This window comes from Ursus maritimus, unplaced genomic scaffold, assembly GCF_017311325.1.
Source record: "Ursus maritimus isolate PB19 unplaced genomic scaffold, ASM1731132v1 scaffold_2, whole genome shotgun sequence".
Lineage (NCBI taxonomy): Eukaryota > Metazoa > Chordata > Mammalia > Carnivora > Ursidae > Ursus > Ursus maritimus.
In genome coordinates, this window is record NW_024424452.1 from 70869302 (window position 1) to 70896833 (window position 27532).

General features: G+C 45.5%; 1 protein-coding gene across 3 annotated transcripts in view; it reads left to right on the top strand.

Annotated features, from left to right (window-relative positions):
* The first annotated feature begins 13905 nt into the window (after positions 1–13905).
* Positions 13906–27532, top strand: part of WDR26 (WD repeat domain 26) — a 41630-nt gene continuing 28003 nt past the window's right edge. The window contains exons 1-6 of one of the 3 annotated variants that reach the window (XM_040636132.1): positions 13906–14355; positions 16221–16320; positions 16422–16526; positions 21878–22014; positions 25220–25317; positions 26440–26596. In XM_040636132.1, the coding sequence (XP_040492066.1) occupies positions 13946–14355; positions 16221–16320; positions 16422–16526; positions 21878–22014; positions 25220–25317; positions 26440–26596 (1007 nt within the window). In that variant the 5' untranslated portion in view covers positions 13906–13945. The remainder of the gene's footprint in view (positions 14356–16220; positions 16321–16421; positions 16527–21877; positions 22015–25219; positions 25318–26439; positions 26597–27532) is intronic. The other 2 variants (XM_040636131.1, XM_008697428.2) reach the window with 2 other exon arrangements.

A 27532-nucleotide genomic window follows, 5' to 3' on the forward strand; every position in this document is an offset into this window, starting at 1 on the left:
GGCCGTCTGCACGACCCAGCCGTACTCCGAGCAGCCCTGGTTACTGAGCCCTCGGCCCGGCCCTGCATGTGCCTGAGTGGACGGCTCATCCGGTGCCAAAGCACACAGAGTCTCACACGAGGCACCTTTTCTTCAGGGCGCACGGGAAGGGAGTAAGAAAAGAGTAAGCTGGGCAACGATGAGAGGGGTAAACTAAGGGCCTTCCCAAAGGTTAAAAAGAGGCAAATTTTAGTCCAAGTAAGAGTATTCACATTCTTGCGGTTATATGAAGTGTGTGTGCCTTGGGCAAAACGAAGGCCCCAAGAAGAAGAGAAATTAAAACCTCGCAGCTCCTACACATGGGTCATCCTGACGTTACAGACAGACCCACAAGCAGGCGGGCCCCAGGTGACGTGGCGGGGGGGGGGGATTCGGCACCGACCTTCGTAAGCGCCTCTGTGCATCAGCTGTGAACAACCGGGCCCTTCATTCTGCCACTGGCAGCTGCCAGCAAGTACCCAGTATGTTTCAGAGAAGGAATTACCTTTGACTCCAAAACCGGCCATGACCTTTCTCTCTACTTGTCTCTTAGAGGCATTTTCTCCGCCGCACCCTGTGACCGCCCTGGCGTCAGGTCACCAGTGCTTGCTCTAAGTCGCTTGTTGTTAGCCTGAGGCCTTTGTATTATCTGTTCCCTCTGCCTGCAATGCTCTTTACCCTGATCTTCGCAGGGGTGGTTGGCTGAACTCTCAGCCTCCAGGGCGCCCCTCAAAGAGGCCCTCTCTGGCCCTCCGAGTATTTACCCACACACGGTGTGTCTCGTGACCCTGCTCTGCTCCTCTGCCTTGCGCTTCACACCACCTGATTTATTTCTGTTTGTTTCTGTCTCCCTTGCCTGCCTTCTCTCACTAGGATATGAGCTCCGTGGAAATGAGCATTTTCTGTTTTGTCATGGAGTATTTCCAGCAGCTAGAACAGTGCCTTGCATACAAGTGCTCGGGGAGTATTAGTCGAAGGAACGAATAGATGGCTGGATGAAGGGAAGAAGGCCTTGAGCAGACAGACAGCTACGAGGTGCCTGTGGTGCGCTGGACATGTGGTGAGGAATAAACCCGCACGGACTCGAGTCTAGCAGGGAAGGCAGACATTTATCCCATGCTTCTGGAACTGCATTGAGCTGTCCGCTCAAGACGACTGTAAGAACAATCTCTAAGGAAAGTGAAGGGCTAGCCAGATGGGCAAAGAAGAGAAGAGGGGTGCCGGGGAAGGCACCCCATGGGAGGACAACACAACGAGGCACCACGTATGGAAGCAGACCATGGGCTCTGGGAGCCCCCGGCGCAGGCAGGAGGGAGACAGGGCCTGGAAAGAGAGGCAGAGGCCAGTTCGTAAGGAGCTGCCTAGATCTATCTCTGCACGTTGGATTTCAGCCCTCGGAGCAGTGGGAGCCATCCACGTATTTTTAAGGAGGGACGTGACATGATGGCTTTCTGTTTACAAAGATAATTCTGGTGGCAGCAAAGGCAACTAAGACAGAAAAGAGCAAAACATGCAGGAGGTTATCGTCCAATCCAGGTGAAAACACATCCGGGATCGCAACTCCCAGCAGCAACAGAGAAGGAAAAGAGGAGACAGATGGAAAGCTGTTAAAAGGGTAGAATCAACGGAGCTTCATGACACACGAGATGTGGGAGGGGAGAGAAAGGACGAGGTTAAAGCAATCCCATCAGAATCAATGGTCTTGTGCGGGGGGCCTGTGAAGCCCTAAGGGCCTTCTGCGCAGACGCGGCCCATGTGCCTGTGACCCTGGCCCAGCTGGGAAGCTTCGGTCCGGGCGCCACCACAGTGCACCCGCTTCGTCAATAAGTCTGGAGCGAAGTCCCTCTGATACATGTGCATCGGACCTACCAGGCTGGTGATTTCTCTGTTCCTAAAGACACACGTGCTATGACTTGCACGCACAGCCGTGTTTGGAGCCACACGCTCATCCATCACCACAGACGCATGACTATTGGTCTAAATATAGATGTGCCTGTCACCTCAGAGAAAGAACAGACCACAAGTCATGATTCCACTTACTCCAAGGAAATTTTCAGGTGATAAAATGAAAAAACAAATCAATGTAAGGTTTCCTAAGTCTGTAAATCTGATCGAATGGTCAAATTATGATGACCTCACCTGCTTTACTTCTCTTGACTTTAAACTGCTTAATTTAGCCCTCTCGAAAGCAGCCCCCGCCCCACCCCAAGCTATTTCTCATGGTCCTCCAGGGAAATCTCACAGGGGCTCTCCACCAGGCACACTACAGGCTCTTCACTCCACCCCTGCTCTCCTACTCTAGCCCCTATCTCCTGCTGCCACCAGAGCGGCCACATCCTGTCAACAGCACGGGCTCTGGGACCTGCCAGCTTGGCTTTGAATCCTGGCTTGGCCATCCGTGAGCTCTGAGACCTGGGGCAAGTTATCCAGCCTCTCTGTGCCTCAGTTTCCACCCTGGTAAAATAATGGGACAATACAAGGAATTAATATTTATAAAGTAGTCAGAACAGTACCTAGCACATGGCAAGTGGCCAAGAAGTGGAACCCGTTGTTCCTACCACCACTGCTGGCACTGGGGAAGCCGAGGCTAAGTCCCACCTCAAACACCCAAAGCGACAAGAGCTCTGCTGTGAGGTAAGGGACAATACCCTCCTGTTGTAATACACTACCTAAGAGATTACACCCAGTGTTTTCTGAAATTATCACTAAAGGAGTTATTTACCAACAAAACATATGAACATATGGGAGGGGGAAAAAAGAGGGGGGGGTGGAAACAAACCATAAGAGAAAGAGAACAAACTGAGGGGTGATAGAGGGAGGCGGGTGGGGGATGGGCCAGATGGCTGATGGAAATTACGGAGGACACCTGTTTTGATGAGCACTGGGTGTCATCATATATAAGTGATGAATCACTGAATTAATTCTACTCCTGAAACCAATATTACACTATATGTTAACTAACTGGAATTTAAATAAAAATTTGAAAAAAATTAATAAAAGTAAAAGAGTTCTTTCCATTTTTTACCTGCAGCCCTCCCTTCCCCACAGTGTCCTCCCAGGACTAAGATATGAGTTGTGGACACCCAGGCTGGAAGACAAATGAGTGACAGACACCACACGGTCTCCCTCCCTCGGGGAAGGGCTTTGTTACAGGGTCAAGTAGGTCCAGCCTGGCTCCCATTCCCTTAAGATGGATTCTTCCCAGGAGAATCCTTCGTTCCTCACCTAACTAGATTTCTGGAGCCACCCTCTTCCCGATTCTTCCAAAGGGAGAGTTTGAGTCTGATCCTTCAAAAGAATGAAAAACCAGTTGTATTGTTAAATTATTTGTAAGTGGAAAGCAAGTATAAGCTGTCAAAACATGCTAGGTTCAAGACTAAAAAATAGTTCTGATATAGGACTTTGAATTTATCCTGATGATGAACTACCTGTCAATAATCTTAACATTAGAACGAGGAGAGGAAAACAAAATTTTAAACATGATAGCACTTCCATTAGCATTAAAAAAAAATCCAACACATAGGAATAAATCTGATAAAAGATGTGCAAGACTTCTCCAGAGAATACAGAGAATCCAGAAACATTGTGAAGAAAAACTTAGGAAGACCTATATTAATGGGAAAGCATGCCATTCCTAGGCACAAAGGTACAATATAAAGATATTTGTTTTCCCCAAGTTGGTCAACAGATTTTATTCAATTCCAGTCAAAAACTCAGCAAATTTTTATGGAAACTGACAAGATGACTCCATTTTTTCTATAAAATGCAAAGGGCCAGAAGAGCCAAGGCGATCTTGACAAAGAAAAACACAGTTGAAAGATTTACACTACCAGATGGCAAAACTTATAAAATTACAGCAATTAAGTCAGTATGGTATTAGCAGAAACATTTGTCAGCAAAAGCATAAAGATACACGAATGGACCAATAAAACAAAGAGGGTTTAGAAACAGACCCACACATGTACAGACCTCTAATTTTTGATAATGACACCACACTGCACAGGAGAGAGGAAGGAATGGTCTTTTCAAAATGGTGCTGGGCGATCTGGATATAAACATGGAAAAACAAATGAGCCTTGACCCCTACCTCACACCAGTCCCAAAACTAAATTTTAGGGGTGCCTGGCTGGCTCAGTCGGAAGGGCATGTGACTCTTGGTCTCGGGGTTGTGAGTTCAAGCCTCACATTGGGTCTTGAGATTACTTAAATAAATAAGCTTAAAAAAAAACTAAATTCTAGGAGGACTGTAGACATTCCCTAGTAAGGCAAGACATTGAAACTTCCAGAGGATATCTTAGGAGAGCATCTTCATGCCCTTGAGGACAGGGAATGACTTCTAAAGTAGGACACGAAAAGCACAAACCATAAAGGGAACAATTGATGAATTGGATTTCATTAAGAACTTCTGCTCATCAAGACACCATTAAGAGAGCAAAAGCAAACCACACAGTGGGAGAAGAAATTTGCAGTACATGTATCCAACAAAGCATATTCAGAATACATAAAGAATTCCACAAATCAATAAGAAAAAGGAAACACAATTTTAAAAGGAGGGAGAAGCAAAAGACTTGAAAAGGCACTTCATAAAAAAGAATATCCCAATGCCCCCACTAAAAAATATTTTAAAAGGGCTCAATGTGATTAGTCATCAGAAAAATGCAAATTAAAACTACAGTAAGATGTCGTTGAGGTCTGGGCAATGTTCTATTTCATGACATGGGTGGTGGTCTCACAGAAAAAAAGTCACTGAGTTGTACACGTACGGATTTGTGCACTCTTCTCTGTTTATTATGCTTTCATAACAATGTTTCCTAAAAAAAGAGACTTGAGAAATGTATCAGCCAAATTTAATGTGTAGAGCTTATTGGATTTTGCTTCACACAAGCCCGATGTTAAAAAAGAATTTGTGAGTATGGTGACTAACATATCATAATAAAAAAAATTTAACTGCATATTTGATGATAAGTAATAATTGTTCAGGTGAGATGATGGTTTTGCATCAATGTTTTCGATAAGAGTTCTTATCATTTAGAGCTATGTACTGAAGTATAAATACATACATTATAAATAAAATAATATCTTGGATTTGTTTCAAAATAATCTGAAGAGGGAGGACGGTACAAGAATAGAGGAGTTGATGGCTGGCGTAGCTGGACAGTGGGTACGTGGGGATCGCTATACAGCTGACCTGTGAACAACATGGGGGTTGGGGGCACTGACTCCCTCCACAGTCAAGAAACCATGTATAACCTCTGACTCCCCCAAAGCTTAACTGCTAATCACTTACAGTTCACCGGAAGCCTTACCTAGAACATAAATAGTTGATGGACACATATTTTGTATGTTACATGTATTATGCATTGAATTCTTACAACGAAGTAAGCTGGAGAAAAGAAAATGCTATTAAGAAAATCATAAGGAAGAGAAAATGCATTTACAGGACCGTGATCAATTTATCGAAAAAAATCCGCATTTAAGTGGACTTGCACAGTCCAAGGGTCTTAAACATACTTTTGCGTATGTTTAAAATCTTGTATAATAACACCTTTTTTAAAGCTTCAGCAGAGCCAAGGTGTTATGCTTTGGGGCTGTGACTCCTCTCTTCAACCCCTCCTCAACTGAATCAAATACTATGTAGTGTCAATGGAAACCATCAACACTGAACCCTTAAGGCTACCGGGACCTCAACAAGTCGTCTTGGCCGTTCCCTTCTTATCAAGCAGAGTATCTGAAACGGGACACACATCGCATCTGCACACTGAGCAGCACAGAAAACAGAGTACCTACTCTCAGAGCAGCAGATAAATAGGAAATTTTACTAGGGACTTAGATATGAAGGAGCAATCATTGATCCAACACCCTCTGGGGGGTATGCCGATGAAAGGGCTCTACACGGCCCAGGCCCTCCCTCGAAGAGCGGACCCCTAACAGAAGCTCCCACAGCCTGCCCAAGCTAACCCTATCTGTCTGTCCCTAGATACTGATGCTGTGCTGTCCAGCCTCATCTCAGTGAGAGGTCTCTGGCTCCCTTAGCCCACCGACGGCTGGAGCTGCTGGTGGAGTATTTAGCTGTGAATTCCTGCATAAAACAAGTCTGGCCCTTTCTTACTCCAAGATCCTGGACTCATACGGGCTTTCAGTCTAGAAGCCCTCATGAGACAGCCGCGAGCGACGAGCGGTTGCAGAAATAACCTGGCTGATGGGGCGCCTGGGTGGCACAGCGGTTAAGCGCCTGCCTTCGGCTCAGGGCGTGATCCCGGCGTTCCGGGATCGAGTCCCACATCAGGCTCCTCCGCTACGAGCCTGCTTCTTCCTTTCCCACTCCCCCTGCTTGTGTTCCCTCTCTCGCTGGCTGTCTCTCTCTCTCTGTCAAATAAATAAATAAAATCTTAAAAAAAAAAAAAAAAAAGAAAGAAATAACCTGGCTGGGGCCTCCTGACCCAGCGTGTCTCCCAAGAAGCCCTCCAGGTCTGGGGCTTGCCTCATTCACTCACCACTTCCCAGTGAAGCCACTCTATGGAGAAGCACATCTCCAGGTTGCACCTAGCAAAACAAGGCATTTCAACAAGGAATTCTCGGAGAGACGAGGTGGTTCTCTGATCCCTGCAGTAGCTGGATGTCCTGGTTGTCTTGGAGGAAGGACAACCTTTCGCTGCCCTCCCTCCAGGTGCACTTATCTATAACCAGGCTAATGAAACAGTAAAGGTTTCACGGGCAGGGAACAAGGATTCACACCCACTAAAAGGGCAAGGGTAAAAAATTAATTTATAGGACTTGCTCCATTTCTTCTTCTGACCCCTAGGAACTTCAACAGTGGGCACTTTTCAGACTAATACCAGGCCTCTCTGAATAGCGGAGGAGTCGAGCACACAGCACTGAAGCCTGTGCACACATCTCCCCTGCACACCAGCCACGTGACCTCTAATGTCCTACGCTTCAGTATGTCACCTGTGAAATACAGGTAACAGTATACGCAAGGTTGTTGAGATTAAAATAGTACAGTATGTGTACAGCATTTAGAACAATGCCCGGTGTTGGCCCTTAGTGTTACTCTAGGACTACAGAAGCCCTGCCTCGGACCCATGCTACCACCAGAAAGAAAGAACGGGAAGGGTGGGCTCTAAGAAACCAAAGGGAACGGAACAGTGTTGCTGAAACTCTGTGGCTAAACCTTTCAAACACATCTAGCTCTAGCTATTACCATATTTCCCACAGAACAGTATTTGTCAATAATTTGGGGATAAGGAAAAAATATTCTGATAAGAGGTCAGAGGTGTTGCAGGAAAGTGGACATCCTTATATTTCAGAAATGAATACAGAAAGGCCGCTCCTCTGTACGAGGATACAAACCCTACTCACACTCAAGAGACCAGCAATCCCCTCAAATGCCAGGCTTTCCTTTTTTTTTTTTACATATTTTATTTGAGAGAGAGAGAGTGAGCATGAGCAGGGGAGGGGCCAAGGGAGAGAGGCAAGCAGGCTCCCCGCTGAGTGAGGAGCCCAACATGGGCCTTGAGCTCACGACCCTGAGATCATGACCTGAGCCAAAATCAAGAGTCAGATGCCTAACTGACTGAGACCCCCAAGTGCCCCTCAACTGCTAGTCTTGATTTAGCCTAGCATGGCTCTATGCACCACAAAAAAAAGCTAAGAGCTACGATTTTGCTCTTTTGTTGTTAATGACTGGCACCCATGGGCTCATTCAAGCAAGTTTTTTCTTAAAAATTGAGGCTATTGGGGCGCCTGGGTGGCACAGCGGTTAAGCGTCTGCCTTCGGCTCAGGGCGTGATCCTGGCGTTCTGGGATCGAGCCCCACATCAGGCTCCTCCGCTATGAGCCTGCTTCTTCCTCTCCCGCTCCCCCTGCTTGTGTTCCCTCTCTCGCTGGCTGTCTCTGTCTCTGTCAAATAAATAAATAAAATCTTAAAAAAAAAAAAAAAATTGAGGCTATTATAATGCTTCACATTCGCCTATACACTTAGTATTATTTAATAAGGAGCATGATTTCTAAATAAAAATAATTAACTGAAGAGGTCCAGAGAATTAAAATATTAAAATTTTTAATTTTTTAAAAGTGTAGCCATTAGACCATTAATTCTATATGCCCTGTGCATACATTCTGAAAACATTTTTTCTCATAATTAGAACTTCTTTCTTGTTAACGCTCATAATTGTGTTTCACCGTTGACTATTCTTTGTGATCATCATAATGCCAGAGGAATGAACAGCACACATGAAACTGAGAATGAGGAAGGCTGCCCAAAGGGCCTGTTGTCTACCATGCAGACTCAAGGGGCTATTAATTATTTAGCTACTTTTCAAAGTTAATAAATAGGAATGTCTTTTTGCCCTTTATTCCCCAGATGAATTTAACCAAATGAGAGAGAGGGTGTGTGTGTGCAAAGTGAGCAGTCTGAGGACACAGGGAGTAGAGGTAATGAAAAGGAGATTTGAATATATATATGTATGTATTTAATGTCAATTAAATATGCACAACACTGCTTTATGTGGCATGTTTTTATTAGGACTAAATTCTCATGACGGTTTCGATGGTTTTTGAGTGTACTTTGAAAAACATGAGCACTTTAAAAATGTAACATTAATACAAAAAAAGAGAGCAAAATTAAAATGACACTTGAAAAAAATACTTAGCGTTAGAAAATGCAAACACCGAACGAAGTATCAAAGGGAAAAAATAGCCCCCTTCTCACCACTGCAGTCCTTCCCCCCCAAGCTTTCTGCTTTTCTATCCTACCAGAAAAATAACGTATGCGTGTACATTGATTTATTTACTAAAAGGAATCCTATCACGCAGTTTTGTGATGTGTGTTTTTTACTTAATGTTATCTTTTCTTTTATAGATTTTATTCATTTATTTGAGGGAGGGAGCGCAGATGCACACGAGTGAGGGGAACAGAGGGAGAGGGAGAAGCAGACTCCCCGCTGAGCAGGGAGCCTGACGTGGGGCTTGATCCCAGGACGCTGAGATCATGACCTGAGCCGAAGGCAGACGCCTAACAGACTGAGCCACCCAGGCGCCCCCTTAATAATAGATCTTGATGCTGTTTCCAGATCAGCACGGGCCCCTGCCACATTTTTCTGCTTTTACACACAGCACTTCAGGGAATATCTTTGTACACGAAGCTCAGCGTCCTATGTGGTGTCGCAGTGTGGCCTGCCCCAAAGGGAGGGTCGCAAGCACAAGCTACTCCAGTCTATCGCAGGTGCGTGCTTGGAAAAGGACAATCTAGTCCCCTTGGTTCCCTTCAGTTCCTTCAAAAAATCTCCCGAGACACTGATGTACAGCCACTGGGTCTCAGCAACGGCTTGAGAAAGGGCTGCTTGCAGCTGAGGAAGGCAAACACTGCTCTCTGTTCACTTCTGAGAGGAAGGGTTCCTGTGGCAAAGCAGGAGTCCTGTCCTTGCACTTAGATCGGCCTGCTGTCACCCCATCCACTGGCAGGTGTGCACTGACGGCTCGTGGCAGGGATGAGAGGTTTGCAGATGGGGAAGCAGACGCGGCGCCGGAGATACATGCATGGGACGGCGGGTACGAATGCCAGCTTATTCCTCAGGTACTGGAAGCTCCCCGCTCCTGAAGATCAACAGGAAGCATGACATTCAGAGCTGTCTGCCTCGGGGTCCACAGGAACACAGTCATGTGTCCGAGTCGGGGTTAAAAAAAAATGACCACAGAATCCACGGCTCAGAAATATTAACAACAACAAAGCCATCTTACATCTTTGCACTCAGTTGCCTCAAATCCTTTTTGAAATGATGGAGGAGTTAAACTCTATTTTGAAATCTTTCGACGGAGCATTTTTCCAATATCTATTTGTTCTCTCATCTGACCCCCAAACCAACTCAGCAGGTAGGCGGGCGTCACTTTCTGCACCTACCGGATGGCATATGTGCAGGGTAGGGATGTTGAACGACTCACCCAAGGTCAGTGGGCCAAGCGTTCTGACTCCGAGCACTGTGCTCCATCCTGGATTCTCCCTGGCCCCCCCAAGTCCAGGGCCAGCTCGCCAATTTCAGAACCATCAACAAAGAAGAGCCAGGACGGAAGGTAGAGATAGATATATGCCCTCCCAGGAATACCCGAGATCATGAAAACTACCTTTTCCTAACAAAAATTTAATGAATTGAGTAATACTGATGTTGCTAAGTACAAGGCTGAGATACCAAACTCACACTATAACAGAAAAAGAGTCTTTACTAGCTTCACAAAGACTTTTGTGAAAGGGGAACCTGGCTGGCTCAGTCGGTGGAGCCTGCGATGCTTGATCGTGGGGTTGCGAGATCAAGCCCGATGCTGAGTGTACAGATCATTTAAAAAATCTTAAAAAGAAAGACTTTTCTGGAGCACCAGAATGGCTCAGTCAGTTAAGTGTCTGCTTTTGGCTCAAGTTATGACCACAGGGTCCTGGGATCCAGCCCCGTGTCAGGCTCCCTGCTCAGTGGCGAGTCTGCTTCTCCCTCTCCATCTTCCCCTCCTCCTCACCCCCTAACTTATGTGCGCTCTTTCTCTCTCTCTCTCTCTCTCTCTCAAATAATTTTTTTAAAAAAGACTTTTGTGAAAATGTGGTTTTATGTTTTATTATAAACACACATAGTACCTCAGCTTTTTTTAAATCCAGTAGCTATTTAATTTTTCCAGTTAGACACTGCCTTGGACAGTACTAGTAATTTGCATTCCAGTATCTAACATCTATGTCTTGTCCTTTTGTCAGTCAGGGCTGTCCTAGATGAGTGTCTCTTAAACTTTTTTGAGAATGTCCTACAGAAGAAATAAATTTTACTTTGTGAAGCATAGATATGCATCTGTCAGTGAAACAAAACTTTCACAAAATCATAATTACCTTTCCTATGGGTGTTTTACTTGGATATTTCCTATGCTTCTATACCTTTGGGGACAGAGGTCTAGAAAGGCTCCTCTCTGCTGACTTGAAGAAGGGGTCTTAGTAAATTAGCAAAGATTATGAACAGCCTTCAGAATTGAAGGCCTACGTAAGTGATACTCACCCCGAGGGCCAGGAGGCTGAAGTCAGGCAAGGCTCCCCTGATGAGGCCCCAAAACAAGCCGAATCTTGAAAGATGAACTGGAATCAGAAAGGTAGAGACTCAAAAGATGAAATGAACCCAGCACACGTGGGGGGACAGTCATGAGGGGTTCATAAAGGGAGTGGTAAGGGATAAAGTCAAAAGAAAGTCTGAGGTCAGTTTGCAGAGAGCAAGGCAGACTCTGGATTTCATCCTGCAGGTAATAACACTGTGACTGATGGTCTCTGATTGTGCAGAGTGCAATTCCAGAACATCTACAAATGGACTTGAAACCGGCTCTAAAAACACCCAGAGCTCAGACACCAGGTTCTCCAGCTCTATTTCAGCACAGACCTCATAAAATTCAGAATTCTAACAAGAGCAGTCTGGATCATATAAAAAAAATAGAAAAGCTGCGATATACATATTAAGTTTAGACAACTGAGCCGTTTCTGTTTCTTTTCGTCCTTTTACTTTTGTTAATGAAGTGTGGGTCTCACCTGCAGCAACCACTAAGTAATTATTTCCTTTATGAAAGCTATACACTTTATTGAGAAGCTTGTCTTCAATACTGTTATGAGCCTAACCAATAAGTAACTTTGCAAAAATTAAATTTTGTATCAGCAATAACACTTTTAATAATAAGATTGTAAAGCGCAGACACATGGGGGACCTCTGAAGGTGTCCAGCATCCAGTAATTCAGGCTCTGCTGGACACGATGACAGTGCCCTCTGATCCTCACCTGGCACTCCGTCTGTCTCAGGAGAATAAAAACATCCAGCGTGAGTCACCTTGCAATTATACCGCCACCTGGAAGCATATTTAAGAGATGAGAACTACAAAGCTGAGTCTCTGGATTGGACTTCCTCTCCCTTCTTCCCGTCTGAGGGCCCATAGAGCTCAGGATTCTTTCACTAATTTCTCTATAAGCATCATTTTTTATCATTTTTCTGAATCTAAAAGGGACCATCTCCCAAGGCCTCTCTAAAGTTACCTTGAGTTATTAAGACTGCAAATTTCAGAGATAGAAGGTCCATCAGTTGAATCTATGGTTTTTTTCCACAGGGAAACTACTTCAGAGGAAGATTTTTTTAATTTCTGAGAAAATGTTTGTACACAGGTGTACACGCCACTAGCCACACACCCGTATCCACAATAGTCTGGGTAATGCAGACCCTTCACTGATGGTCAGGGTTCAGCCCAGTCTTTGTTGCTGCATTTCTGCATGCACACAAATTGGCACGTCACAGTGACACGGAACCCTCACGTTTCACCTAAAAATGTCAAGCCTGGATCTCAAGCAAAGTCTAAACCCTGCTCGGGATGCACGTTCGGCGGAGGCGGCTGGGAGAGGGGCTGCCCCCGGGCAGGTGCCCGCGGGCTCCGTCTCCTGGGGACCCAGTGTCCGCGCACATCCCGCTCTCCCTCAGCAGCCCACCTCCCCTGGGAGAGCGCGGGCTCCTGTCTGCCCACCGCCCCAGGCCCCGGGCGGTGGCCCGGGCGCGACTGCGGGGCGCCGCTCGGAAATTCGGGTTTCACCACACAAAGACGAGGAGGTTGTTCACCCCGGTTTCGGTCCGGGTGACCGCTGGGTGAGCCGCCGGGGCCGCCCGCCCTGTGCCTCCACGTCCGAGTCACGACGCCCCGTCGCCCCCGACCCCCCAGACCCCGGCCCCGACCCGCTAGACCGCGACCCCGACCTGCCCTGCGCGGATCCCGACCTGCCCAGACCCCGGCCCCGACGCTCCCGGTCCCCCTGACCCCCGCCCCGACGGCCCCGACCCCAACCCGCGCCGACCCCGACGCCCCAGGCCCGCCCCCGGCCGCTACCCCCTCGACCCTGACCTGGCCTGCGTCGACACCGACCCCCCATTCCCTAGCCCCGACGCCCCTGACTCCGGCCCCGACGCCCTCGACCCCGGGCCCCCAGACCCCTGCCGCGACCCCGGCCCGCGCCAACCCGCGCCGGGCCTGGGGCGGCCGCACTTACTCCTGCCAAAGTGGCCGTCGGGGAGGCCGAGAGCCGGGGGACCGGGGTCGGGGGGACCGGGGTCGGGGCCGAGGTCGGGGTCGGGGTCGGGGCCGCCCGCCGTCCGCCGCCAGCCGCGAGGCCCGGCCGCCCCACACACGTGCCGGCTGACAAGCCCCCCATAGGTTCCATACCTGCCACCGGAAGTGAGTGAGGAGGGCAGTATAGGCATTTCCTGTGACGCGAGCGCCTGGACTCCATTAGGCAGCAGCTGGGGGAAGAATCAACACACCAGGGAGCGGAGCGCAGCCACCGAGCGCCGAGGCGGCCGCTGCCTCCGCCGCCGCCCGCCGCCGCCGCCGCCGCCAGCGCCGGGGCTCAGCCCGCGGCGGGCCCCGCGCCCCACCGCCGCCCGCGGGGCCGGCGCGCCCCGCCGCGCTCCGAGCCGCCTGGGGGGGAGGAAGGCCCCCTCCTGCTCCCCTCTCCTCCTCTTCCCTCCTCCCGCCCCTCCTCCCGCCCCGGCCCCGACCCCTCCCGCCCCCGGCCCCGGCCCCTCGCCCCGACCCTCCCCCGGCCCCCGCCTCGCCCCGCCGGCTTCCCACCACGGCCTCTCTCGGCGAGGAAACTCTGGCCTCCGCTTCCTCCTCCTCCGACTCGGACGCCGGCGGAGCCTCCCCGCCCCCGCGGAAGAAACCCCGAGCCTCGGCGGCGGAGGGAGCAGGAGAGCCCGGGGCTTCGGCAGGCAGAGCAGGCCTCTCCCCTCCGTCCTCGTCGTCCTCGTCGTCGTCGTCGTCGTCGTCGTCCTCCTCCTCCTCCTCCTCCTCCGTGGTGGTGGTGGTGGGACTGCCCCCGGCCGCTGCCCCCGCCGCCGCCCCCCACCGAAGTAGCGGCCACAGCCTGGTCAGCGGCAGCATCATGCAGGCCAACGGGGCAGGAGGAGGAGGAGGAGGCGGCGGCGGCGGCGGCGGCGGCGGAGGGGGCGGCGGGGGCCAGGGACAGACCCAGGAGCTGGCCTGCCTGTCGGCCCAGAACGGGGAGTCGTCCCCCTCGTCGTCGTCGTCCGCGGGGGACCTGGCCCACGCCAACGGGCTGCTGCCTTCCGCCCCCTCCGCCGCCAGCAACAATAGCAACAGCCTGAATGTCAATAACGGGGTCCCCGGCGGGGCCGCCGCCGCCGCCACCGCAGCCGCCTCGGCCGCCGCCGCCGCCGCCTCCTCGGCTACTCCGGAGCTGGGCAGCAGCCTCAAGAAGAAGAAGCGGCTCTCCCAGTCCGACGAGGATGTCATTAGGCTAATAGGACAGCACTTGAATGGCTTAGGGCTCAAGTAAGTGTCCTTTCCAGGCGGCTAGTGTGGACGGACCGAGTGCCGGAGGCCGCGTGGGGGAGGGGGGCCGGACGGAGCTCGGCCCGGGAGAGAATTCGTGCTGGGCCCGCAGGGCCTGGGCCCGGGGAGGACCAGGGGGAGCAGCTGACCTGCAGGGGAAGAGGGGAGATGGATGGGCCCGGCGGATCGTGAGACGGAGCCAGGCGGTGGCGGGCTCGGGGAGGGGGACAGGAAGCCCGGACATTACCCCCTGCCCGCACACCTTCGGAGCTGAATTGCCTGTCAATAAAGACAGATGCGGGAGTGTGTCTCTGCGTGGTGGGGGAGGGGTGCGTTCGAGCTGCTGGAAATAATGAACCTTGGAGGATTTGTTTTTCAAGTATATCTCAGAGGCATCTTTGTGGGACACCTCCCCACCCCCAGCTATGACAGACAACCCAGGCCAACCACCAATCAGGAAAGACAATCGCCTACAAGTGTTCATGGGAACTGAGGGGCTGGGAGAATTTGGAAGGAGGTTGTGGAATAAATCTGATGGGAGCTATCGAGTGAAATACCCTGTTGATGTCATTTAAAGGCCCTTGTGTATGTGCAAGAGGCCTACCACTAACCCGTACGAAATCCCACTTTAGTACCAAGAAAGTGCCTGTGAAAAAGGGACCTCCGATCTGGAGAATCGTTTATTTTCAAATACAACGTAGGTGGCCTTGTGCACCTAAAATAGGGTGAACCCACCGATCGGTATACACAAAGGAAAATCGAGGGGGTGGGAGGTGGGGGGAGGTGGGGTCCTGGTGGTGGGTGAAGCAGAGCCAGAGTAAGTAAGACCAAGAGGGCAAACATGCAGCAGTCCGTGTCCTAGCTTCAAAGCCTAGGCCAAAAGCAGCTCTCAGGGCTAGTAGCCCAGGTGTAGTTTTGCATTTACAGATTTGTTCTGGGGGAGGGGGGAGTGAGGGGAGCACTTTTTAAAGGTGACCTAAGTATTTTGATTCTCTGGCAGATCTCGCTCTGTTTAGCTGAAAAATAAACAGCTGAATGAAAAAGCATCAAAACATAAACACAAATAGGGAAAACTGATAGAGATTCTTAGGTATCAAAATATCTGATGAGACAAACTGCATTTGGTAAATCTTTTTAGCTCTCAAAGAGAAATAGATTTTAGAAAGATTTCACTTTGTTCCCTAAGGAGAAGGATTAGTATGAAAACAGATTTTGTAAATGCTAACAGAACATGTTACTGAGACAAGAAGCAAGCTGACAGCAGCAGGAGGAAATAACTCGTGACTGTTTGGATCCTACACCATAGTAAATTTGCTATTTTTAGTATAGAGAGAAAGAGAGTGATTTTTGATGCTGAATTTATTTTAATTTTAAAGATTGACCTAGTAGAATTTCTGTGCAAACATCACTTCTGGATGTAAGGCCCTTCCCTAACCCAGGTCATCTCTCTCTCCTTGTCTGGAGCTAACAGTTTCTATCTTTTGAGATGTTGTAACGTGGTTAGTACGGAGATCCTGGTTTTTATTTATTTAACCACTGGGTTACAACATGTTCTTGGAGATTTTATACTTCACTAAACTTCTGAGGCATTAAATGGTAAAAATTGGAAGAACCTCTTTTGATTCTGGTTTCAAGAAGGCTTTTAGCTTAACTAGATAAAACTCCATCACGGTGGCCGTTTAAAAATGCAAGTTTGTTGAGCCAAGCACAGTAAAAAAAAAAAAAAAAACTATTGATTTCTTTTTTTTCTCCATCATGAGGTTAGCTTGAAAACTTTTGCAACTGTTTTTATGGACATTAGTTTATTTAGAAGAGTGAATCCTAAAAGTTGGCCAGGTCTTTTTTACACTGTATCTCTCCTGCAGCCAGACTGTTGATCTCCTCATGCAAGAGTCAGGATGTCGTTTAGAACATCCTTCTGCCACCAAATTCCGAAATCATGTCATGGAAGGAGACTGGGAGAAGGTAAAGTAGGGCATATAGAGCTGTGTGACTGCTGCTAAAATTATATATTGGAATGTGCATTTTGTGACATTTCTGTTTTTCTTTTATGCCAATTTTTGCAGGCAGAAAATGACCTGAATGAACTAAAGCCTTTAGTGCATTCTCCTCATGCTATTGTGGTAAGAGGCGCACTTGAAATCTCTCAAACGTTGTTGGGAATAATTGTGGTAAATACACTTTTGTTCTTAGTTTCACATTCATGCTTATTTTAGTAGGTTATTGATAATTCTAGGCTTCTGCCTCTTGTAAAAGATAAGGCCTAAAAATAGTTAAATTTCATATAATTAAGTTTGTAAACTAGGATGAGTGTTGATGTTTTAAAGTTTTGAGTGTTATCTTTTTAAAAATCATGTTTTAGTAAATGTGTCATTTGAACCTACTTTATAAATTAAGCTTCTAGAAATTAATTGAAAGATCTTCATGCTTTCGGTGCTGTTAATAGCAGTTTTATATTTGTGGAATCAAAGATAAATTACACTTCTACATTATTTATACTGAACATGCTGGCAGAGGAACTGTATTTAGATGTGTATATCCTATAGCTTTAAGTAGCTCATATATTAATTGTCCTGGTTTTTGGTTTTTTTATTCTTTGGGCATTACAGTTAATTCAAAACAACTCCTTTGGTGTGCTCACCATTTTCCACTCTTACATTCCAGTTGTGTGCATTGACAGTGTCAAAGGGTGTATAATGTGGGTCACTCTGGTGGAGAGTTTGTGTACAGATTGGACCACTGGGCTCTACTTACAGGCCTTATTTCCCCGACAAGATCAGTTCCATAGTCTAACCTGTTAGCTTCTTTCATAAATCTTGATGAATCTTTTCTACTGATAGACTTTAAATCTTCCGTAGATGTCGGTGAGGGAGAGGAGGGGGATAAGTTTTTCTAAGTGCTTGCCATTGGAAACCATGAAGAATCAGCTGCTGGCTGCTGGCCTTTTAACTTCTAGCTGATTCATTTGTTGTCAAAAGCAGTTTCCTGTCTGGTGGGGGAGGGAAAGAAGGCCAATAGGAAGTCAAGTAGGGAAACCAGCTGTTTGTTAAATATTAGTAAATGACTACTGTTACCTTTTGATTTTTTTTTTTTTAATTGGGTCAAACATTAATCTTGCTGTCTTTGTAAACCTAATAGAGCCTCTTGTTTTTGTTTTTGGGTGTTTTTTGGAGGGGGGAATCTTAATTACAAAAGTTTTCAAGTTCATAATATAATTTTATACAATGTATAATCCTAGAGAATGGACTTCAGGTGAATTGAAGGTGCGAACAAGTATGAACAAATACGGATTAATTTAAATTGATCTAGTATATATATATTTTGCTTTCAGTAAATACTTAAAAACTAAAATTTTTACTTACTATGAAATCAAATGATTGATAATAAATTAACTCATGGAATGATCAATTCCATGCTAAATATTAAAAATGAAAACACAGAAGTTAAAATAAACACCTATATTTAAAAGGGCTACACATTTCCCAGCAACTAAATTTTTCCCTCTCAGTGTGTTTGAGATTTAAAAAAAAAAAAAAAAAAGGAACCTAAGTATATTTTAATTGGGCAGTTTCTCATAAATTATTAGCTCTGACAGAATGGAAGGTGACCCTAAAATAAAGACAAAAAAATGTGTGAGTTCTGGGAGGATTGCTTGCCTTTTTTAAAGCTTCACTTCAAATTAGGTTTGTAATTTAGTAGTAAAAACTTAAATAGGGTTACTCCTATTTTTTCTTACTTGTTTATAGAAATGTATGGCTTCTGTGTTGGATTTAGATTATGACTGTCTCACCTGAAACCTTCATTAGAAGCAACATGTAAACTCAAGGAAGGTAGTTGTAGATAATGAGGAAGAGTCCTTTCTTTTTAAAGCCTTTTCTGACTATAGAACGTTCCAGTATCTAATAAAAGATGAAGGTTAAATCTCTGGCTGAGCCTCACACTGTCAAAGTGTTTAGGTATTTGTACAACGAAAGGGGCTCCAGGTTTAAGATTCAGTTCAGCATTTTTTTCACCCTTCTCGTTTGTATTCAGCTGTATTCCTCTCCCCCACTCCATCTCCAGAAGAGAACCCATCCAAAGGTAGCTGTAATAATACCATAGAAGACAACTATTTGGGACTTTTTTTTAACATAATTATTTTAACTGTATGCCCTGACACATTTGATGATTTAATCAAAACTAAAATTATATTTTACTTTTTAAGCCCGAGCATTTTTATTACTCTGCTCTCCCCACCTGCCCCCCATATTTCTTAATGGGTTCCAGTCAGATGATATCAGCAATAGCAGAATTTGCTCTGGATCTTCTGGAAAGTGAGCTCCTTAATCAACATTTTTCAGTTTGGGTTCAAATGTGCTTTGCCACGTCGAGGGAGTTTGGAAGGGTAGTAGAGGCAAGTAACATGGGAAACTCCTCTGTCTAAAATTTGTATTTTTTGGTATAATAGAAATGTGCTTAAGAAAAGTGTCCAAATGCTAATTTCATGGACAGAATTAACTACTGTTTTTTAAAGTTAAATAGGTCTTCGAAAGCCATGGTTTAAATATAATTCATTTCCCCTTTCCTCTGAGTCATGGTTTAATTGATACAACTTGGTTATAACCTTATTGCAGAGTTAGTCAGAACCACTCCTGAGTTAGCTGGGAGCCCGCCCTGGATAGTCTGCGCAGCCTCAGGCTTTTCCTTCACATGGATGTCAGGACAGTTGAGTGGGAGGAAAGGGTACAGCGGTCCCAGTAGTAGGTAGGATGGGGGGGGGGGATCTACCATGTGGAGCTGTCTTTCACGGTCCTACAGGATAGTAAGAGACAGACAAACACCCTGGGCTGAACAACGCTGGGAAATTATCAAAGAACAGAAGTACTCTCACAGAGGTCTCATTAGGAGCTGGGAGGAGCTATTAAGGGCAGTTTGTTTTTCTCAGCCTCTTTCTTTCTTTTTTTTTTTTTTTCATTTAAGGAGCTTGTGATCTTAAAAAAAAAGTTCATAAAGCTCTGTCCCCACCTCAGCAAACTTTAGTTTTACCTGATTTTTTAAAACTTTAAATAATTAACATCATTAGTGAAAGGTGTTTATTTTCTTGAAATTGTGTTTACATTTTTATGCTTTAAATTTTGGGAAGTAAAATGCAGTTTTAATCTCCATCCTTCTCATATGTGTGAAATACAAATTGAACTGATTTTTAGGAGAATAAACATTTTGTCTTTCAACCAAATCACTAGCTGTGCTTGGCCAGCAGACGAGTTGCCATGCACATACCAGGATTCGATATCCATTTGAGGATATTCTTTGTCTTAATCGGGATAAAATGACTCCTGGAAAAGAGTCTGTGCACTGCCTTTAGAGCATGTCCTGTATATCCAGAAATAGGTGTTTGAATGGGCCTCCCTCACAGTTTCCCCCTGCCCTCCTCTCCCGCCCTGCCTCTGCCTCTTAGAAAGACAGGAGCATGTTCCAGCAGGATCTTGGTGGGAAAATAAGGGGGAAATAGCACTTGGGGCACTGTCCCTACACACATTGGAATGGGGGCTGTGCCTAGCACCTCACGGTGGACACCCCAAAAATAAATTATGAAAAAGTAATTTTCTCCAAATTTCCAATTGCTGAGATAATTGAGTGGAGAAATCAAGTACACATTACTGGCCGGTTCCACACGGCATTTGAATGAAAACATTGTGCACCTGAATTGATTCTCAAGTTTGAGAAACTCTCAGAAACACTGTGTGAAATGAAGCTGTGACAGTGTCAGTAAAGGGAAATATATAAACTCTACATTCCGTAAAGAGTGGAAGTTGTTTTCAGGAGATAAAATGGTGAGAATATCAGAATAACTTCAAATATAAAATCCTTTGATTTTATTAGTCTTTTGACTTTTGTCACCTGACAGACATCGGAGTATTTTTTTCTTCGACATAATAAAGGTTAACTTTGGGCTCCACATACAGCAGCACACTTTTCAGCACACTTTTCATCTTGATAACTGATCTGTTTCTGAAGTATTCATTAGTCAATCTAACTTGATGTGTAAAATTTGGTAGGTGTAGTTTTCCTAGTTACAGGAGCTCATCTCATAGTTTGAAATTTTTTCTGTTCATTAGTTACAGATTTAAGTTTAGATTACCACTGAACATACGCAATGCATCTTACAAAAGAAGTGTTTAAATGTAGGTCTCACTTACCTGACGGGGTTTGTTTTGTTTACTTTTCCCTAGAAACCATTTTTAGAGGCTTGTAGGTAATGCCTTTCTTCTGAATACTCCCTACTAGAAAATCTTGCAGAGAAGTTCATGGTACTGTTAATTCTTTGAAGAAATGATCATTTCTCCACACCATTTTGGCAGCAGCATATACATATTTAAATGTTTTACTGAGGAAGAAAAAGCTATTGTTTGGTTTTTTCTTTCAAGTAGGTTTAAAATCTTGACCACTGTATTCCTTGGGGTCTCTAAATATGGCTGACATTTTCCATCCACTGACTTCTGTACCTGCCTCCGTCGGCTTTGCTCCAGAGCCGCAGGTAGCAGAGAGGATGAAAGAATCCTTCCAGGCAGTGGTCTTCTATTGTAAAAAATTCCCAACTTGGTACTCATAAGTATCTCTCTTTAGCAAAAAAAAAAAAAAAAAAAAGCTGCTAAGATCGTGATGTTCGCTTTCCAGTTAAAAGTATAATAAGAGTAAAGGGACATTGAAAAGTATTAGAGCCAAACACATTTCAGAGAAAAACTCAATGTGAAAATGCTTCACCATGAGCTGGAAACAGTTTGTCCTTTTTGGGGGAGAAGAGCTGATCATAATTGTCTGTGCCTGTAATTAAATGCATCAGCGATCAGGCTGTTAGCAGTACACACAGACAAGTACTGACTCCTTTTGCAGACTTTTCGGATCAGTCTTGTGTAGTAGACCTCCTAGCGAGAATGAGGCCATCAGGCTCACACTCGCCCACTCGCACATGGACCCCTAGGCCTTTTGCTGGACAGCTCTTCTTACTTCCATAAGCCAAGCCTGAACTTGGCTCTGCCCCAAGGCTCTGGTTCTGCCTGGCAGTCTGCTTAGTCCTTCTCTCACATTGTAGGATTTAAGTAATTCCTCCATTAACCGGTTTTCTTGCCATCTTTTCAAAACTTGTGGTATAAAACCCCCTAATGCCCTATTATAAGAGTCAGACTTTGAAAACAAATTGGAATACCTGGAATAGTTCTGAATTTTCATGCAAGAAATGAAATTCTGGGTGAATGTTTTAAGGGCAGAGTTTATTTTTTCCTCTGTTGATGCCTTGGTCGCTAATGATCTTACCTAATTTGAGATTATTTGTTCAAAGCAGAGTTTTATTAAGATGTGGAATTGAGCAAAGTCAACATTTAATCTACCGTGACTCTATTAAACCAAAGTAGTTTGAGTCATCTTAAAGACGTTATTTTCAAAGGGCATAGTAGAATGGTTTCTACTGTTCTATTTAGGCACAAACATTTTCTGAACCTTCCGTCAACTTTTTTCCCCTGACCGCTGCTTTCTGTCCTGTCAGAGGATGAAGTTTTTGCTGCTGCAGCAGAAGTACCTGGAGTACCTGGAGGACGGCAAGGTCCTGGAGGCGCTTCAAGTCCTGCGCTGCGAGTTGACACCCCTGAAGTACAACACGGAGCGCATTCACGTCCTCAGCGGGTAAGGACGCCGGCTCCTGACGCTGGGGTGACGGACGATCGGAATCGTGCTAAGTCCCTGGATGATACTTGTCTGGATACACTCATTTAAACGCATTCAAGCTACCTTTGTCCTCCTGGGAAGCATTGCATATTAGAGAGATACTTAAGTGGGTGAAAGAAAGAAGAAACATGTATTGCCATTTCATAGTCTTCTGTAAAACCCTGTGGCATAAGCTTCTGTGCACACAGTGAACGGCGAAGCTTCCAGTGTGCGGTGTGGGACGTTCTTCCTAACGTGCGCCTGTCCCGCCCTGGGTCCTTGCTGAGCATTTCCTGTGCATGCTCTCACTTGATCTTCACGTCCATTCTTTTCCATGTCAGGGGGCAAGGCCTCAGATCTGGACACCCCCCTTCTGTTCTCCACACACCCTGCTAAGTCCCCTCACACACCGTCTGTCTGCCGGAGGCTCTCACCTCAGGTCCCGGGTGTATGTATCTGACTGCCTCCTTGACGGTCTGCATTTAGGTGTCTCAAGATATATGTTCACAGCGAGCTTCTCGAATCCAGGCTCCCCCACTCCCACCCCCTCCTCCTCTAGTTTTCCCATCTCAGTAAATAGTAAGACCTTTGTCCAAACAAAAACCAAACCTCATCCTTGCATTTCTTAAATCTTTTAACTCTGACCTGTATTGGCCAAACTCTAAAACATCCCAGATTTGTCCATTTCTCCCCATCTCCACAAATTCTATCCTGTGAGTCCCATTCTTTCATTCTCACTCCCTTAATGATGCACATTTCACATAGCAGCCACATAAATACAGAAGTAAAACCATACATTAAGCCATTTCTCGCCCTTTCTTAAAACTTCCCACTGGCTTTCTAGCACCCTTAGAATCCAGAATCTCTGCTCAAGCCTGCGGAGTCCCTGACCTTTTCCCCGCCATCTTTTCCTTCCTTCATTTACTCTCTAGCGACATTAATGTTTCTTCTGTTCCTTAACTGGCCAAGCCACTCACACTTCCCTTTATCTTAAATGTTCTTCCCCTAATCTTTCCACAGCTGGCTACTAGGTTCTCAGGTCCCAGCCCAAACATCCTCTCCTAAAACGACCTACCCGGTGTTCTCTTGTCACCTCACTGTTTTTAATTTTTTCTTAATAGCATTTTTTTTTTTTATATGACATGGCCAGGGCCTCTAGAACAACATTGACACATAACGAGTTTGCAAATACAAAATAATGGACAGGACGATGGACCCAAAGAAGTATAGGGTTCATTTTAGGATTTTTGAGGAAAGGGAAACGGAACCTCAGAGAAGTGAAGTAACCAGTCCACGATATAGTTGATAAAGCAGAGCACCAGGATTCCAGGCCTGGTTTGACTGATGGCGGAATCATTGGTCCTCATCCACTGCGTCTTCAAATGGTGCAGCATGCTGGGTGTCTTACTACCGTAGCTGACAGATTACCTGGTTCTGTTTACCTCTTTGATAAGGTGTCTGATTTCTGTATCACCTAAACACTATTCACATGATGAATTTTTTCTTGCTGTGGTAACAGAACGTGTAACTTAATCATGTAGTTTTGATTCCAAAATGAACTTCGCCCAATGTATCCCTTGACTGTTTCCCATAAGGAAATGGCCTAAAGGTGGCCAGATGTGGAGTTGGCGTAAGGACCCAGGGTTTTTTTCCCATTGGCCCAGTGTCTTTTCAGTTACGCCACACAGCTTCCCATAAACAGATATTTCTTTTGAAACCCTTAAGGTGTAATGTATATTTGCAAAAGGGGCAAACACAATCATAGCTGTCTTTTGCAGAATCTAAAAAGTGAACAATTTTTCCATAAAAGTATTGATAATAATTTTACCCTCAAAAAGTTATTTTAGAAACCATTAGTTTTGCAACATCAGGCTTCTTTTGTAGCGTATTTTGAATCAAGTTACTCATGCTAGTAAGACAAAGTTAAGCTCTCATCTGCTAAGGTACCCAATACTAAATAAATTGCAAGAGAGCAATTCTCTGCTCCTGGATAAGAGGCGAGTAACTTACTCAGCACTGAATGCAGTTTGCTTCATGCAGTTGAGAAAAAGAGGAGGTGACACATCAACTGAGAGGTTTCTGATACTTCTGTTACCATTCATTAAGCTCTACCTGTATGCCAGATAGTGGACCAAGTACTTTGTATACTCTATCTTAGTTAATCCTTACTTCCCTATTTAATGCCCTTTTTACAAGTGAGAACAGATCTGAGAACAGAGTACCAGACAAAGTAGCAGGAGAGTTACTCGCCAGGTCTAATCTCCATGTCTGAATAATGCCTTCACTTCTTTTACTTTTAAAGCCAGTTCTTCTGAGAAGAGCCAGAACAAGGTCAGGGTCACACTTCCAGCAGGGGGCCTCATGTATTCTCCAGAATCCATGACTTTAGCGTTTATGCCTCCTTCGGCACATATAGTGAGTAATAAAACAGTTCCCAAAGTTTCTGCTTTGGGATCTCAATACCTTTCACAGGATGACCCAAGGATGATTATCCAATTATACCATTTCTTGAGTGACGTTTATGATAAACTCTTGAAGGTATGTTGTTTTTGTTTAATTAACTTAGTGTAAATATCTTTGAAGGGTTTTTTGTTTTATTTGGGGTTTGGGGGGAGTTTTGTTTTACTACTGCGAAGCAATTCAGTTAGCTTAGTAGTTAAGAGCAAGTTTTGCAGCTAAAAATGCCTGAGTTCATATCCCCTTTTTTTGCCTCTTAACCCTAAGCCGGTTACTTAAGCTTTCTATGTCTTGGGTGGTTCATTTGTGAAGTTAGAATCCCATTGCTCGCTTCACCCAGGATTGTGGCGGACATTCAGTAAAGTAGTACATGTGGAGTGCTGGGGACGGAGCCTGGTGCACAGTAAGAGCCCCATGTACAGAATGACGTATGATAACAGACGAGGGAGTATGTTCTACTAACAGATGATAATATGTCATAACAATAACATTATATATTTTGCTATTACTGTTGTATTACATTTTAGTAAATATATCCGGGTGCCAGGTTGTATTAATGTATTGGGTCCACTGTAGAAATTTCTTCTTGATATGTATTTCTTAGTAAGAACTTGATAGATACTTCTTAGTAAACATATGATCGATATTTTTCAATTATGAAAAATTATTATTATGTTATCCAAAGAAAAGGGTTTGATATTTGGTGCTTTCTCTGTCCTGTTTTTAGGTATCTGATGTGTAGCCATGCAGAAGACCTACGTGCAAAAGCAGAATGGGAAGGCAAAGGAACAGCTTCCCGATCCAAACTGTTGGACAAACTGCAGAGTAAGAGTCTTATTTTTTGATGTTTCTGTGCTTTCTCTTAATTAGAAAGAGATACTGTGAATTGATCAGGAAGACTTGCGTCCAGACTCACTCTCGGTGAGCAGTGAGCAGTTACATGAGGAAGAAGGGAAAAGCCATTAAGCCCTTTAAAGCAAAGGTTTCCAAACTCTGCCATGGAGTCTGAGAAGCAGCTCCCTCCTTGGGAGTCGGGGGAGAGGGTGCAGGTCCCAGAGCAGTTCTCTCTTCATTTGTGTTATGCAGTAATGCTCCCATTAAGATTTTGTTTGGGGGAAAAGTGCTGTGGTTGGAAGAAAAAATACATAAACCCAAAATGTAAACTACAAGTGTTTTAAATATTTGTAGATTTCAATATGAAGGCCCAGGTTTAAGTAAACTGTTTTCCTCTCTGCCCCCCCACCCCAGATATGTTATATATACCTTCCAGATTAGAGTAGGGGTTTTATTTTTGCCACACTTTTATAGAGATGATCTTTTTTCCCTCTCGGGTTAAATCATGATGTTCTATGTGTTTCACGTTGAGGTATGGCAGTAGAGATCCTAAGAACCAGAAAACTGTGTGGTTGGGGAGGTGTGAGGCATGGAAGAGATGGGTATCCGCATCAAAACACCAGTCATTGCCTGAGTTTTCACAGGATCCTCGGCGTTAGAAGCAATCTGATGAGACCTGGCACCTGTCCGCACGTGTCAGCTGGTCCTTTGTTGGGGGGGGTTCTCTCACACTGTCAGTGATGCTTAGTCTCCCTCTAGTACACGGTCATCTTCAGGTTTTCTCTCCATCGTCACTGGCTTTTCGGGGGGGGAGGTTTCTTGGTAGTGAGGTTTTGGGGGGGTTACTTTGTGTTTTTATTTGTTTTTAGAAATTCACATACAAATTAAAGTCATCCTGTCTGTTCAGTTTTGTGGCAACATCGCCATAGCTGCCGACAAATACTCCTAAAGCTCCTGCTGTGTCGCCTCTCCTGCCGCTGCTCTTAAGGAACATAATATTTTTAGGGCGGGGCCAAGTGCCACAGAAGGGGAACAAATGTCTTAAATCAGAGGTTATACCATCTTGTTATTTTAATGCTTATTGTTACTTCTCTTTTTGAAAATGTCTTCCAGCGTATTTGCCGCCGTCAGTGATGCTCCCCCCGCGGCGGTTACAGACTCTCCTGCGGCAGGCGGTGGAGCTGCAGCGGGACCGGTGCCTGTATCACAATACCAAACTCGATAGTAACCTAGATTCCGTGTCTCTGCTTATAGATCATGTGTGTAGTAGGTAAGAGAAAGACTTCTTCTACGTGTCACAGACTCAGCATCAGCTCTGTTGAAATGTCTTCTTGTTGGGAGCTTGATCCGGTCGCTGTGAAACCATTTGGGTCTGAGTTAGCATTCCCGAGCAGAGCTAGAACCTACTGACGGGGACACTGGAAGAGAAATTTGCACACATTTGTGCAGTGAACTGCATCTTGGGAAGCTGGAAAGTCTAGTTTTCCTCTTCTTGTCTGGGGGTCGGTTGGTTTTGTGTCTCTCCAGCCATCTTTGTGAGGGCTTGTGAGTAGTGTTGGGCGGGGATGCCAGCGACCGGAGGGTCTCCTGTCCTTGGACGCCAGAAGTCATGGACTGACTTTTTCTGGATGTTGTGGCTATCTTAACAAGGGCCCTGATTATTTTCTGCCCATAAAGATCATGGAAATACTTGGTTCAAAGTATTTTCTCTTGGGGTTTTGTTATCGTAGTTGTCCATGTCCATAATTCAGCTCCACTTTAGGTATTAGGAGTATTCTCAGAGAAAATGTGCCTGTTATCTTAATAACGATCTCCAAAAATAAAGCAGAACTTTAATTTTTCAGATACTGAAAAATTAATTCTGAACTTTCACACTTCAGGAGGGAAATGATTTGGGTCTGGGGAACCCCACATGAACAGCTGTAGTACACGTGCCCAGTTTCTTCAGCAGAGATCATTGACGAAGTACTGAAAGTGGCCTGCGTAGGCAGGACCAGAGTGTAGACCAAGTACAGGCTTTGGGAATAACCGTAGATGTTTTGGGCGTGTGCGTGGTGACGGAGGTGATGTCGAGCAGGTGTGTGCATAAACTGCTTCACATGTGGTCAAGTTCTCACCTGTCCCTCCCGAAATGCAGCGGAAACCTGAGGATGATCGAGCTGTTGGCTTTAAGTGACTTAAGTATCATTCATCTTAACGTACTGGA